Raw genomic sequence first — 13,599 nt, 5'->3', positions numbered from 1 at the left:
GAGAGTCTCCGCATGACAGACCCACGACTCGCAGATCAACGTGCGACTACATTTCTCTCCGAAACGGTAGGAAATTAAATTAGATTGAATGGAGGATTTTAACTGTGAGAAGATGATTGACAGGGCAGTTTACAGTGACAGGATGCACATCTGTCCGTTAAAGATGAGGAAGTAGTGTGTCCCAAAGCTTGCCTACTCTTTTGCTACACACTCAAAAGTATGTACTTTTTATTCATAAAAAGAGTACTTTTAGGGCGTAGTATTAGTAGGCGAATTGGGACGCAGCATATGTCTTCAGGATCACTGAAGTTCCCCATCCCTGATCTAGGTTGGTTATACCTTTTGATTATTACTACTTTTGCCGAAACCTCTTAACAAGTTACAAAACACATGAGCACATCATTACGGAGCCCCTGAAGGGACATGGGGAAGAGGGAAAATATGATATGGGAGGACAAATAATAAGTTCTCTCTCAAAATGTTTGCATTCCCATGAGAAACTTTGCATTCGCTTTCGAGGAAACGCAAAGTTTTTCGGGATACGCAAAACAAATCTGAGAGAAAACTTCTGAGAAAAAGCATTGACGACTTCTTTTTCCTCCCATATCATATTTATCTTCTTCACCGTGTCCCCTGGGGCTCCGTGCATAATCATAGTGACTTGTGTTTTTCATTGTGTCATCTCATCATCTCATCGCAGGTCCCCATCATTTTTTCATTATTTATTTATTTGCTTTAATATTCTGCAATATTAGTAATCTTAATTTAAATAAAAAATTAAACAATTTAATTAAAAAAATTGTTTTTGAATATTTTTAAGTGTGGTTAATTGAAATAAAATACGTTTTAAGATGATAAATTATTTATATTTATTTGTTAAGCTATTTATGTATCTATTTGATGTTAGTCTGTAATAATGTCAGTAGTCTTAATTTAAATTAAATAATTTGAATAACATTCAAATAAATACTTTTATTTGAACAAGTACATTTTAATTGATTTATTACACTATTTAATTATGTATTTATTAGTTTGTTATCATAGCCTGTAAGGTAATCTTAATTTAAATTTAAATAAAAACAATTTAAAAAAATTATTTATTATTATCATTTTATTATTATAGCCATTTACTTTTATCCGGTTATTTGCTTGCTTGCTTTAGTCTGTAAGGTAGTCTTATTATTATATTTGTATTGATTTACCATCGATTTGTTTGTTTGTTTGTTTTACTTTTCCCTCTTTCGATTGATCTGCGTAGTCTTGGATTATGTGTAAATGAATGTTCCTAATGTGGTTTTGTAAACAGAAGTAAGTCCAGGCCGAGTCAACAGGCAGTAAACGTGTGTTTCTGGGAAAGCAGCTTCCGTCTGTCCAGTTGCTCTTCACACAAAGCGTCTTTGTTTCTGCATTGAGAAATTGATTGAGCTTAAAACACGTCCTTGTTGAGAAATAAAGCACATATTCCCGCTAAAGGTTAATCATTCCTTTCTTTCTCTTGCACATCCATTCATATTCAACCAGCCATTGATGCACAGAGCAGCTTTAAGTGTGGTTTAATATGCAAACGATGGGATAATAGGCAGTTTTAGGATGTAAATGAGGTTTTGTTGAGGAAATGAGGTGATTCCTGTGGCCTTTTCCTAAAGGATCGTGGGGCTTCCCTGCTGACGAGTCTCTTCAGGAAGTGTGAGAGCGTCACGGCCGTTCCTCTGCTCTTCACACCGCTTGATGATGATGGTGATGATGATGATGTACTTCTGACATCAGCACTGGTTAAATTGGGAACAAACGTGCGCACGTTCATCCTCTGGAATCCACCTAAAGCCTCGGAGTAACATGAGGAACTGAGAATCCAGCAGATCTCCAGACACATTCTCCCAGTGTGTGATGTCCAGTTCACCAGTTTAGTTATAGTAGTTCATGTGTGTTGACAAATCAGTCTTTACATCCCTCAAGACTCACTTCCTTACTTTCTTCTTTACTTTCTTCTGTTTTCCTTAGTTTTTCCTACTTCACATCTATTTCCTTTCTTCTTTCCTTTCTTCACCTTTTCTTCAGCTTCCTTTCTTTTTCCTGCTTCTGTTTCGCTTCCTTCCTTCATTTTACTTTCATTTTTTCTCTTTTCTACAATTCTCCTTCATTTCTTCATTCCCCCCTCCCTCCTTCTTTCATTTTTCATTGTTTTGCTTTATTCATTTTACCTTCCTTCTTTCCTTTATTTTCTTCTACCATTTTAATTTTTTCTTCATTCCTTCTATACATTCCTTCGTTCTTTTTTTTTATTTTCTTTTTAATTTTCCTTCCTTCCTTCCTTCCTTCCTTCCTTCCTTCCTTCCTTCCTTCCTTCCTTCCTTCCTTCCTTCCTTCCTTCCTTCCTTCATTCCTTCCTTCCTTCCTTCCTTCATTCCTTCCTTCCTTCCTTCCTTCATTCCTTCCTTCCTTTCTTTCTTCCTTCCTTCCTTCCTTCCTTCCTTCCTTCCTTCCTTCCTTCCTTCCTTCCTTCCTTCCTTCTTTCTTTCCTTCCTAATTTTTTCATTTGCCTTCCTTCCTTCCTTCTTAATTTTTTTAAATTTGCCTTCCTTCCTTCCTTCCTTCCTTCCTTCCTTCCTTCCTTCCTTCCTTCCTTCCTTCCTTCCTTCCTTCCTTCCTTCCTTCCTCTTTTTTCTGCTTCTGTTTTGCTTCCTTCATTCATTTTACCTTCCCTCCTTTCTTTCCTTTCTTATTTTTTCTTTCATTTTTCTTCTTTCCTCCCTTCCTTCCCTCCTTCTTTCATTTTTCCTGCTTGTTTTGCTTACTTCATTCATTTGACCTTCCTTTCTTCTTACCCTTCTTCTTTTTTACTATTTCCTTCATTCCTTCCTACCCTCCTTCTTTAATTTAAAATCTTCCTTTCCTTCCTTCTTTCCTTTCTTCTTTTTTTCTACCATTTCCTTCCCTCCCTTCCTCACCCCCCTCGTTCATTGTTTTCCCTTTCCTTAATCTTTTCTCTCTTCCATTTTCCTTCATTTTTACCTTCTGTTTTCTTTTCTTGATTCTTTCTTTTCCCTTTTCCTTTCCATTCCTTTCTTTTTCCCTTCCATTTTCCTTAATTAAGTCCTTCCTTCCTTCCTTCCTTCCTTTATTAAATCCCTTTATCCTTCCTTCATCCTCCCTCCTTTCTTTCCTCCATTTCCACATTTCTGTCCTTCCTCCATGTATAGTTGTTCAGTTGATGTATAGAGAGTCTAGATCTGGGCCAGTCATTGAAAGGTTTTAGTTGTTCTGAACCACTGTGTCCTTGATCAAAGCACTTTAACTCAGTTTGCTTCAAGAGGATTTTCCCTGTCAATTTAGTTTGAAGTAAAGTATTTAGCAATGTTCTATCATGTCAATTCTTTCAAACATGCTTTTCTTGTCCTCGTCTCCATCCGTTCTCTCCCTCCATCTCGTTGAGATCTCGTGACCAGTGATCCAGGACGAATGTGAGATCAGCACGTCTAAGCAAATGACCCGGTGACCCGTTAAACACTCTCACAGGGTCCTGTAAAACTCAAGCTCATTGTGACCGTCTCTGACTGTGACTTTTGCCTAAATCTTTTCCATTTAGACCCGAGGGATGAGGAAACGTCTTTAGTTTGGTGCTTCTTGATCAACCACAGAAACACAGTCTGAAGAGAGGCGTTATTGCTTCACGAGGGCGGTTTGGTGATACAGCAGTTTTAGTTGTTACGACTCTTTTCCAGAAGCTTCCACTACGATGTTTTCCTTGAACACACACATTACAGAAGGTCTGTTGAAGATGCAGGGCTCAGTGAAGTCCCGTGGCATTGTGTGAGCTCTAAATTTACTTGACATTTCTGTGGACAACGGCTGGCGATCATTGAAATTCTGTGTTAGTCCCCTAAAATCCAACCACTAGCTTTTAAATACTGCTGTCTGTACTCTGTAAACAACTAAAGCTGATGCTTATTGCTTGGTTTATTAACTTAAAGGTAAATCATATGCTGAAGGAGTTTTGAAATCCTTTTTTTTTGTGATCAACCTTTAAAATGTACTATTCGCAATATAACATGCATGCATATAATTATGCATAAAACAGCAACACAAACTGTTGCCAAAACCATAGAGAACAAAAAAAACATAAATTATTTGATTTTAATTTTTTATTGTTTTTGTTTATTGTTTTCCTAACATTTATTGCATATTTATTAGTCTGCTTTGAAATAAGTGGAATATTATATTATGCATAGACATCACAGCTTAAAACATGCAAATATATAGCTTCATCCATAGCTTATGTTGTATTCTAGGGTGTTTCTAAGGTCTTTTGTTTGGTTTTGAGGCGTTTTTTCTTCTTCTTGGGTGATAAAAGTCATACGCAAGTCTCTATATGTGACTCCACTTTCCTTCAGAGTGCATCTGTGGGATTTTTCTTTTATTGTCTAGCTGGTGAAAACAACATCTGATATCTTAGTAAAGTAACACACACGCTTGAGTTCATTACTGTGATTCACAGTGTATATGAGGCGGTTTAGGGTTTCTGTTATGTTTGGATGTGTACAGTGTCAGATTTTCAGCTCTTCTCGACCCACTCATCCGTTTGAGAGGGAGTCAATGGTAACAGCATCTGAAATGTAAGAATGTCTCTCAGCTCGGCTCAGTAAAAAGGCCGTTTGTGCTCGAGCTCTTCCACAAATCCATCTCTCCGTGACGTCCATTGAGCCGACAGCATGATGGGGACGTTATCCAACACGCTTCGGTAAAATGAGCCATGTTTATGGCAGTTCGCCTCTACTCAAAAACCCTAAAGGAATCTCTGTGGAATTATAACCATCATTTGAAATCATGGGAATTCTCTTTTAGAATTCTAGAATATTACAAAATAAACCAAAGAACTGTAATGATTCCCAATCGGACGTCAAAAAGAATTTAAAGCACACTGATTCTGATTGGTTGAGCCGTGTTCGAAGCCGTTGTAAATTACTCAACAAACACACACACACACACCTGTGACCGCATTACATTAGTGTTACTGCGCAACTGCCGTTTGTGATTCTTTGTTGCTGCATGTGTTGCTTAGCAACCTCTCTGGAACTACATTGCTTGGCGGAGGAATAAATGTGTTACAACGTTATATTTTTTGTTGCTGGTGTTTATGAATACAATAAAAACATTTTTTTTATAGAAAGCAATAAAAGCAATATTAAGGAAATCTTCAGGATTTTAGCATGTGATTACATGTAAGTGTCTTTGTTGCAAGACTTTGTTTTAAATAATTAGAATTCTGATTATGTTGTTTACACAATATCAGTATTATATCAATATGACAGGACTCTAAGAATCAAGTGATAATACAAATAAATTATCTGTTTATCTAGTAGGACCTTATTAGGATTCCTACACTCTAAAAAATGCTGGGTTGTTTCACCCCAATTTTGGGTCAAATATGGACAAAGCCAAACGTTGGGTTAAAAATGTCATTAAAAATTTAACCCAACGGCTGGGTTTGTCCATATTTGACCCAAAATTGGGGTGAAACAACCCAGCATTTTTTAGAGTGTATGTTTTCCCATTATAGGATTCCAATACAAGTGAAACTAATATATTATATAAACTCATTACATGCAAAGTGAGATATTTCAAGCCTTTATTTGTTATAATTTTGATGATTATGGCTTGCAGCTTATGAAAACCCCAAATTCAAAATTAGAATATTGTTCATAAGCTGTAAGCCATAATCATCAAAATTATAACAAATAAAGGCTTGAAATATCTCACTTTGCATGTAATGAGTCTATATAATATATTAGTTTCACTTTTTAAGTTGAATTACTGAAATAAATGCACTTTTGCACCATATTATAATTTTTCGAGTTTCACCTGTAGCCTAAATACTGTACATCCCTGTAATATTTCGGGGTTTTAATATTCATAGTTTATGTAACACTACATACATTTTTTACATTGTGATTTCTTTTTTATGGTTTTATTTCCAGTAGCCTTTTTTTGCTGTAATACCTCACATGGCCATGAGGAGGCAGTAGTCAGTTTTTGATTTGGAGAAACGAGCTTTCCCTGACCGAAATTCTGCACTAATGCAGTGTGTGTGAACTAAAACATGCTTTCCACGCTTAACAAGTGTGACACGTTCCTCACAATTTCAAGTCAGTCATCTAAAGAGAGGCTGAAGTATTTCCATAGCTCGTACCAGTCGGGCTGTGGTTCCAGTAAAGCCCAGAAGCCGATACGAGATCCACGGCGCGGGGGAACAGAAGGCCTTTGTTAGCGGCACTAAATGAAACTCCTGCACGTCTGAGATAATGTCCCTCCGAACACTTAACAGCTTGTTTTTCATGTTCACCGAGTTCAAGTGATGCTTTTGTGATAGCAACTAACAGCTGCACTCGAAACAAGCTTTTGAAAGTGCTTCATTTACACTTTGATTTGATTTGAAAGTGAAAACTATATCTAGTTTGTCAGTGACACTGGTCTAATTGCTTTCAGAACTAATTTACCAAAAAAAACTAAATAATTCATATATTGTTTCTTAATGTAAATTTAAAGGATGATTGTTTCTTAATTTCCACTGAAAAGACCACTAAGTTTATTAATTAATTAAACATTATTGGTTTTATTTATTTATTTATTTATTTGATAGTGATATTTTATATTCATTCAAGCTATTTTTAATAATTAGAAAATTATTATTTGTATGATTATGATTACTTTTCCTTTGTTCGTTTGTTATTTAAGTTATTAAACATTGTCATTATTTATATATGCATTTTTTTATATTTTTATTCTTTATGTTAACTAATTATTTTAATAATTAATAATATAAATGACTACTGATTTTCACTAATTAAAATTGTATTTAAAATGTTATTTTATTATGTTTGTTTATTTTTGTGTTCATTTATATTAAATAACCAATTATTTTAATTAGTTATTATTAATTAGTTATTAATTACATATTATTGATGTTATTTATGCATTTATTGTCTTATTTTCTTTTATACTTTCGTGCTATTTTTATTAATTAGAACATTATTTCTATGATTATGATTATTTATTTGTGCGTTGTTGTCATTCATTTAGGCTAATTTAATTTGTTAATGTTATTTCATTTATTAAATATTAGTTATTATTTATATCTGTGCATTTGTAGTTATATTTTGATATTTGTTTATTCTTTTTTTACATTATTTAAAAATAATTAATATAATCATCATTAGTATTGCCTGTTTATTATATTATATTATGCAGTAAAAGTCTTTGATTTAAAGGGATAGTTTGCCTGAAAATTACAGTTCTGTCATCATTTATTATGACGTTGATCGTTTACTGTGTGTCCCTGATCTCTGCCTCTAGATCAGTGATGTGTGTGTGTGTGTGAGTTTTCGGAAGAATCGACTCCAGCGCTGTGAATGTGAGTGTTTGTCCTGATATCCTAGAAGGTAAACCCCGTCTCTGTGTGTGTGAGATTACAGAAAAGCTCTCGATCTGACCTTGTGACCTTCAGCAGGCGAGAGGTTGTGTGTGGCTGTGGACGTCACAGGAGAAGCCCAGAAGCCCAGACGGGTATCAGCTTTAGCGTGAGAGAACGGCCCGACCTTTCGGCTCGCCGCGTCGCGCACCCGTACGGCAGGAGGTATAGAGAGCCTATAGACGCCTACAGTTACAGTTGAGTTCAGGACAACACACTTCACACATTCACACATTCATACATCTTACTCTGCGGAAGTGGAAATCATGAAGGAGTTTTGATTAAAGGATCGGCAATTTTTCCTCTACTTTCCCTCTAAAAATTATTTAGGTTATTGTAATTTAGATAACATAAATAAAATGTTTGAGTGTGTATATATATTTATGCAACCAAAATGTTTTAAAAATGTAATATATATATATACTTATTAGACACACACACACACAGCATTTATGCATCTGTACTTTTTAACAAAATTAAAAAGCACAGATTCATAGATACAGTATAATAATATTGTACTATTTAATAATAATAAATAAAAAAGTATATAATACTATAAATATGGAAAAAATAACATGCAAGAAAAATGTATTTTTATTATATGTATATGTGCTTTTTAAATACATTTGAAAAGCATACATATATTATTATTATTATTATATATTGGTTGAACTTATGCATTATTGTTTCGATATTGTTTATTATTTCATGCTATTTTCAATTATTAGAAGATTATATTATAATAATTATTTTCATAATAAGTGTTATTTAGTTTTTTATTTATGAAACGTTATTATATCTGTGGATATAATAAAAAAAGCACAGATGCATAAATGTCATATATATATAATTCATTTTTAATTTATATTGTTTGAACTTATGCATTATTTTTTCATATTATGTTATACATTTATTCTTTCATGCTATTTTTAATTAAAACAAAATTATAATTTTTATGATTATATATATATTTTTTTCATGCAGGGTTTTTTTCTTTATTTTTTTAATTTATTAAACATTATTATTTATATCTATGCATCTGTGATTTTTTTAAAATGTATTCTTTGTTAATTTCACATACTTGTATATTATGCTTATATATGCATTTTTGTACTTGAATATTCATTTATTTCAAGCACATTTTGATGTATTTACTAAAGTAAAATGTAGTATATCATTATTATGCAAAATAATATTTAATATTTCGTGTTAACCAAAGACCAAAGCACATTGAAGAGACACTGTATTTCTATTCAGCATATTCATTGCTTTATTTAGGGGTACAATAAAAAGAAAGAAATGTTTCAGAATCACATGTTATTGATTGTAATATTTGTAAATTCAACAATGTTAAATACTTTGTGTATAAAAAAAAGGTAACTGAAAACAAAGCGAGAAACACTTTTGATTGAAACACTGTCATTGTGAGGAGAGCGAAGGCTAAATCACGGCACATCTGAGGATGCCAGCACCAGTTTCTCATCAACTCTGAGATCTTTAGATTCAAATCTATCCTACAATTAATCAAGCAAAAAAAAAAAAAAAAGAGCCATCTATAAATTTTAATATCATAACAATATCATAGTCTGATCTAAAACAAAATCAATCCTATAAAGTGTCCAGGTCAGCCTTGCCTCTGGGTAAAGTCTGAAGAATATTTGGCAAGCACAACTGTAGCTCACATTAACAGAGACCTCCCATGAGGCCGCACACACACACACACACACACACACACGCGCGCACACGCACACACGCACACACACACTAACGGATCAGGACATCACAGAGGATAAAGTCTAATTCAAGATTCTCAAAACATAAAATGCCACTGAAAACATAAACAGTATAGTTGTTTTCTTCTTCTGCCCTGTGTCTCTCCACAGTTCACGCCTCAGGGACGGAGGTTTCTTGATCTCTTTTTTGAGGCGGGCACGGGCTTACTCCGCTTGCGTGCTGATGCATTATGGGATTTGGTGGCGCGCTGCTGGACTGGGACTGGAGCGGGTTTGACAGCCGCCACTGCTGCCTCATCTGAGTCTGGCCCTTCATCTTCTGGAGAGAGAGAGGGAGGGAGGAGAGAGAGGGAGAGAGAGAGAGAGAGAGGGAGAGAGAGAGAGAGAGGGAGAGAGAGAGAGGGAGAGAGAGAGAGAGAGAGAGAGAGAGAGAGAGAGAGAGAGAGAGAGAGAGAGAGAGAGAGAGAGAGGTGAGACTGACACTTACACATCTCATTCAAAAGATATGGAGTTATTAAGATTCACTGATTTCATGTGTGTGTGTTTATGATATGATATTTACCATCATTTTCTTCCATACTGGATTTAGCTGCATCTAAAGATAAAAAAATAAAAATAAAAAAAACTGCATGAGACACATGGGATTTTAGGAGCAAATTTGCCTGGTCATAATTCACCCCTGTGAAATTGTGAAAGTGACATAAATAAACAAAATGAAATAATAAGATTTACAATACAAATACAATTTATACATTAGTTTATTCATTTATTCTTTAATGCTTTTTTAATTATTATAAAATTATTATTTTTATGTTGATGATTTTTTTTTTTACTCATGCATTGGGATTTTTGGAGTGAAATATCTGGTCATATTTCATCCTGAAATAATAATAATAAATGATGTTTGGCATATACAATGGATCTTATGATCATTTCTTTTAGAAAATCAAATAAATTAAATCAACACTACAAATAAACAAATACATGTAATACAACAATTTGTTTAATTGGCATGAATTAAATTTAGCATTATGAATACTTTACTATTTAAATCAATCATAACGGCAATGAGATTTTTGCATTACAATATTGGGAATTTTGGTGGAAAATGTGCTTAAATATCATGCAAAAATCTCAAGTCTATATTCTTATGCAAAATGTTTTTCCTCTTTTATTTTCAGGGTGAAATGTGACCTGGACGTGATTCTGGATGTTCCTGCAGTAAAAACTATTGAATCCAGACTATTTGGTAACATATCACACATAATAAACACTGACTCACCAGCTTTGGGCACGTCATTTACTTGAGGTGCTAAAAAAAGGAGACTCGTGTCAATTTTTGAAACATATTCGCTTCTTGTTTATTAGTTGTAACTATATTTTATTATCGTTCACTCTTCTCTTCAGTAAACGTGACACTCACCGCTGTTCCCGGCCTCAGCACTGGTGCTGCTTGCATCTAAATGAGACAAAACAGATTGATTTTTAACTGTCTAATACTTTTTATTTCTGAACAATTGACATGGTTCTTTCTTATAGGCTACCTGCAGTTGCTCCGTTGTAATACAGAAGCTCATCTGTAGCCATAAGAAAGAGAAACCACAAAATGAGATCTCCTTAACATCTCAGTTTATTATCATAGACGGCACTGAGATTAAATGAAGAGCAAAGTTAACTCTGATTTCCTCTGAATCTAGATCAGAATAGAGAAAATAAAAGTTTGTTTAGTCACCACTAGATGGCAGACTTGTAAAGTTTTACTGAAATTGATTAAAACTACAAACATGAATAAAAACTGTTGAAAAACTACAAACATGGCGGATGTGCTAGTCCGACGGGAGCGGCTTTTAGATAAAGGGGTTTGAGTGTTAATAATCAGTATCTAACCTGAAAATATATTTATTCAATGTTATCCACGTTATATTTAATCTGCAACAGAATTGTAAACTTTTATAAAGATCCATGTGGTATTTAACTCTTAAATACACCATAATGCAAACACAAGAGGAAAAACACACGACTGGAAAAACATACTTCTTTACGCAAGTATGACAAAGTATGTCCCAATTTAGCTGGCACACTCAAAAGTATGTCGCTTTTCTTCACAAAAACAGTAGATGCTTTTAGGTCATAGTTTTAGTAGGCAAATTGGGATGCATAATATATTCATATTATGTTCTTTAAGGACCTGCTTTCCTAAAGAATAGAGGATAAAAAGTTATTTGTGAAAATTAATAGTAAAAATCTTTTCTTGTGTTTTCGAGCTGATGTTCAAACGCTCCAGGCAAAAGGCCTACGTTAAAACCTTCAGTTTATCCATTAAAGGTTGTGTAGGTAAGAATTGTCTAAAGAACTTTTTTTTCAAATTGGCTTAAACTGTCTTTATATACCAATACATAATTAAAATGTAAGTACTTTGAAAAAGAGAGTATAAAAATTGAGTGACTGTAGTGTATGTAATCTTCAAAAAACACAGCTCATTAATTCCTACCGGGACGAAACAAGTGATTGGCTTGCGCGACTGTCACTCTCCGTCGCCATGACTACCGCCGCTATTATTGGCTCTGCAGTCGCGCACCCGTTTTTAGGTGGGAGTGAATGGAATTAATGAGCTGTGTTTATTGAAGATTAAATACACTAGAGTCACTCAGTTTTGTATACTCTCTATTTCAGAGTACTTGCATTTTAATTATGTATTGGTATATAAAGACAGTTTAAACAAATTTGAATAAAAGTTTTTTTAGACAATTCTGACCTACCCTACCTTTAAGAGCAACTTGTCAAACACTGTTTCTTCCTTAACTAACAATCATTCTCTCTCGTTTATCAGGAACATCAACCAGTCTGGTTCACAAATCAAGGGTACGGTACGGTCAAATCCTATCCTTCCATGCACAACATTCACAGCTAACGCTCTTTCACCCGCTTCTGTCCTACCCTGTGTGAAGGAGTGACCACTCACCGTTGGGCAGGTCGGCTGAGACCAGGTTCATGCTTTCTGTGAATGAAAACACAAAACACGGCAGTGAAGACAGAATACAGACTGTGACTCCGAAACAGAGAAAGAGTGAAACTCACCAGTTGGAGCTTCATCTGAGGTTGAATCATGATCTGTGGGTTAATCGAGGGATTCTTAGTTTCTTTTTACAGATTTGCATGCAACACGTTTTAATATGACTGGTTTTATGATTTAGGAATACCTGTGGCAAACATGGCTTGGGACCCCCCTTCAGCTACAAAAGAAAAACAGATAGGAAATGTTAATATCTTAGTCACATTCTTATATATACAGAGATTTATACTGATTCATCATATTAAATTCATCATCGTTTTAAATATTTTATGGAATCTGTTTAAAATGTTATGGATGCTCCATAATTATCACTGATTTTTTTTCCCACCTGCTTCAAGGTCCGCTTCAGCCAGTACCAGTGCCAATGAGCAGAGGATGAGAATGTTCCTGTGACACAAGACAAATAAATCATTTCCTGACACAATAAATCTGACTTATTAATAAGCAGGTAAGAACCAAGCTCACAGTGAACCTTCTCGAATCTTTAGCTAATGTTCTGGCAAGGTTCTCTCAACATTATGAACAAACATTATTCCATTAACATTAATACACTGTTTGTTCCAAGTTATCTGGTATTTAATATTATTCTAAAAAATGTGCTTTAGTTTTTTTTTTATGTTACTACTTGTTTCAGAACATTCAGAGAACATTCATAAGCAACATTTCTGTAACATTTGCAGAATGATAACATTGAATGTTCCCCTAATATACCAAGAAATATCCAAGAGAACGAAAACATTTAAAATCCTGGATGTTTTGAACGGTCAGTGAACATTCAGAAATAACGGTTTCATAACTTAACGAGAATGTTAGCGAAACGTTCTTAGAACATATTTGTGTTATTTTGCATCTATTCTATATGTAATGAAAGTGTTTGATTAATAATGTGTAATGCATTCATGCAGTTGAAGTCAAGGTATGCAATAATCACAGATGACACCATTGAGGCTCTGGATTTATGTGTCTTTTTTTCTTTTTGAACTCTCTATATTTGATTCCAAAATGTGTTTTTATATTTAGAAAGCCCACAGTATTCTATATTAAAGCTCCAAAATGTGTTCAAATATTACAAAATAATATCATCTATATGTAAAATAATTACTATATAAATTAATTTGTTTGAACCCTTTTAGTGAATTCAAGCTTTATGTCTTTACAGAATGGCATGCAGTACATATACAATTTAAACCCTCAATTTTCTCAATCTGTGATAATAAAACGGATGTGTTTGCGTTGTGAAAGATGTAGAGTTACCTGGTCAGCATGGCTGGAGGTGAGAGACTGGGTCCGGTGGTGTACAGTACACAGTGTAGTATTGCACATGAACT

The 13,599-nt window shown here is 34.2% G+C and overlaps 1 protein-coding gene and 2 long non-coding RNA genes across 6 annotated transcripts in view; 2 read left to right on the top strand and 1 right to left on the bottom strand.

Moving 5' to 3' along the window:
* Positions 1 to 9,528, top strand: part of LOC306987375 — a 25,722-nt gene extending 16,194 nt beyond the window's left edge. For all 4 annotated transcript variants that reach the window (XR_013795146.1, XR_013795147.1, XR_013795148.1 and 1 more), the window contains 2 exons: positions 7,470 to 7,662; positions 9,349 to 9,528. This is a non-coding gene — a long non-coding RNA (uncharacterized lncRNA). The remainder of the gene's footprint in view (positions 1 to 7,469; positions 7,663 to 9,348) is intronic.
* LOC306987374 (uncharacterized protein) lies at positions 8,715 to 13,599 on the bottom strand. Its single transcript, XM_079591577.1, has 10 exons — positions 13,526 to 13,599; positions 12,600 to 12,658; positions 12,399 to 12,431; positions 12,277 to 12,309; positions 12,161 to 12,196; positions 10,743 to 10,775; positions 10,622 to 10,657; positions 10,481 to 10,510; positions 9,761 to 9,793; positions 8,715 to 9,517 (listed from the first exon to the last, which is right to left on the bottom strand). Exons 1-10 carry the CDS (start codon positions 13,534 to 13,536, stop codon positions 9,357 to 9,359), a joined length of 465 nt encoding a protein of 154 aa, XP_079447703.1. The 5' UTR covers positions 13,537 to 13,599; the 3' UTR covers positions 8,715 to 9,356.
* Positions 10,378 to 12,506, top strand: LOC306987376. The gene is made up of 3 exons (XR_013795150.1): positions 10,378 to 10,447; positions 12,029 to 12,060; positions 12,147 to 12,506. It is a non-coding gene; the product is annotated as an uncharacterized lncRNA (long non-coding RNA).

Source organism: Phoxinus phoxinus, assembly GCF_949152265.1.
Source record: "Phoxinus phoxinus genome assembly, chromosome: 19".
Classification (NCBI taxonomy): Eukaryota; Metazoa; Chordata; class Actinopteri; order Cypriniformes; family Leuciscidae; genus Phoxinus; species Phoxinus phoxinus.
The sequence above is the reverse complement of the archived record's forward strand: the minus strand, read 5'-3'. Positions and strand labels throughout refer to the sequence as shown.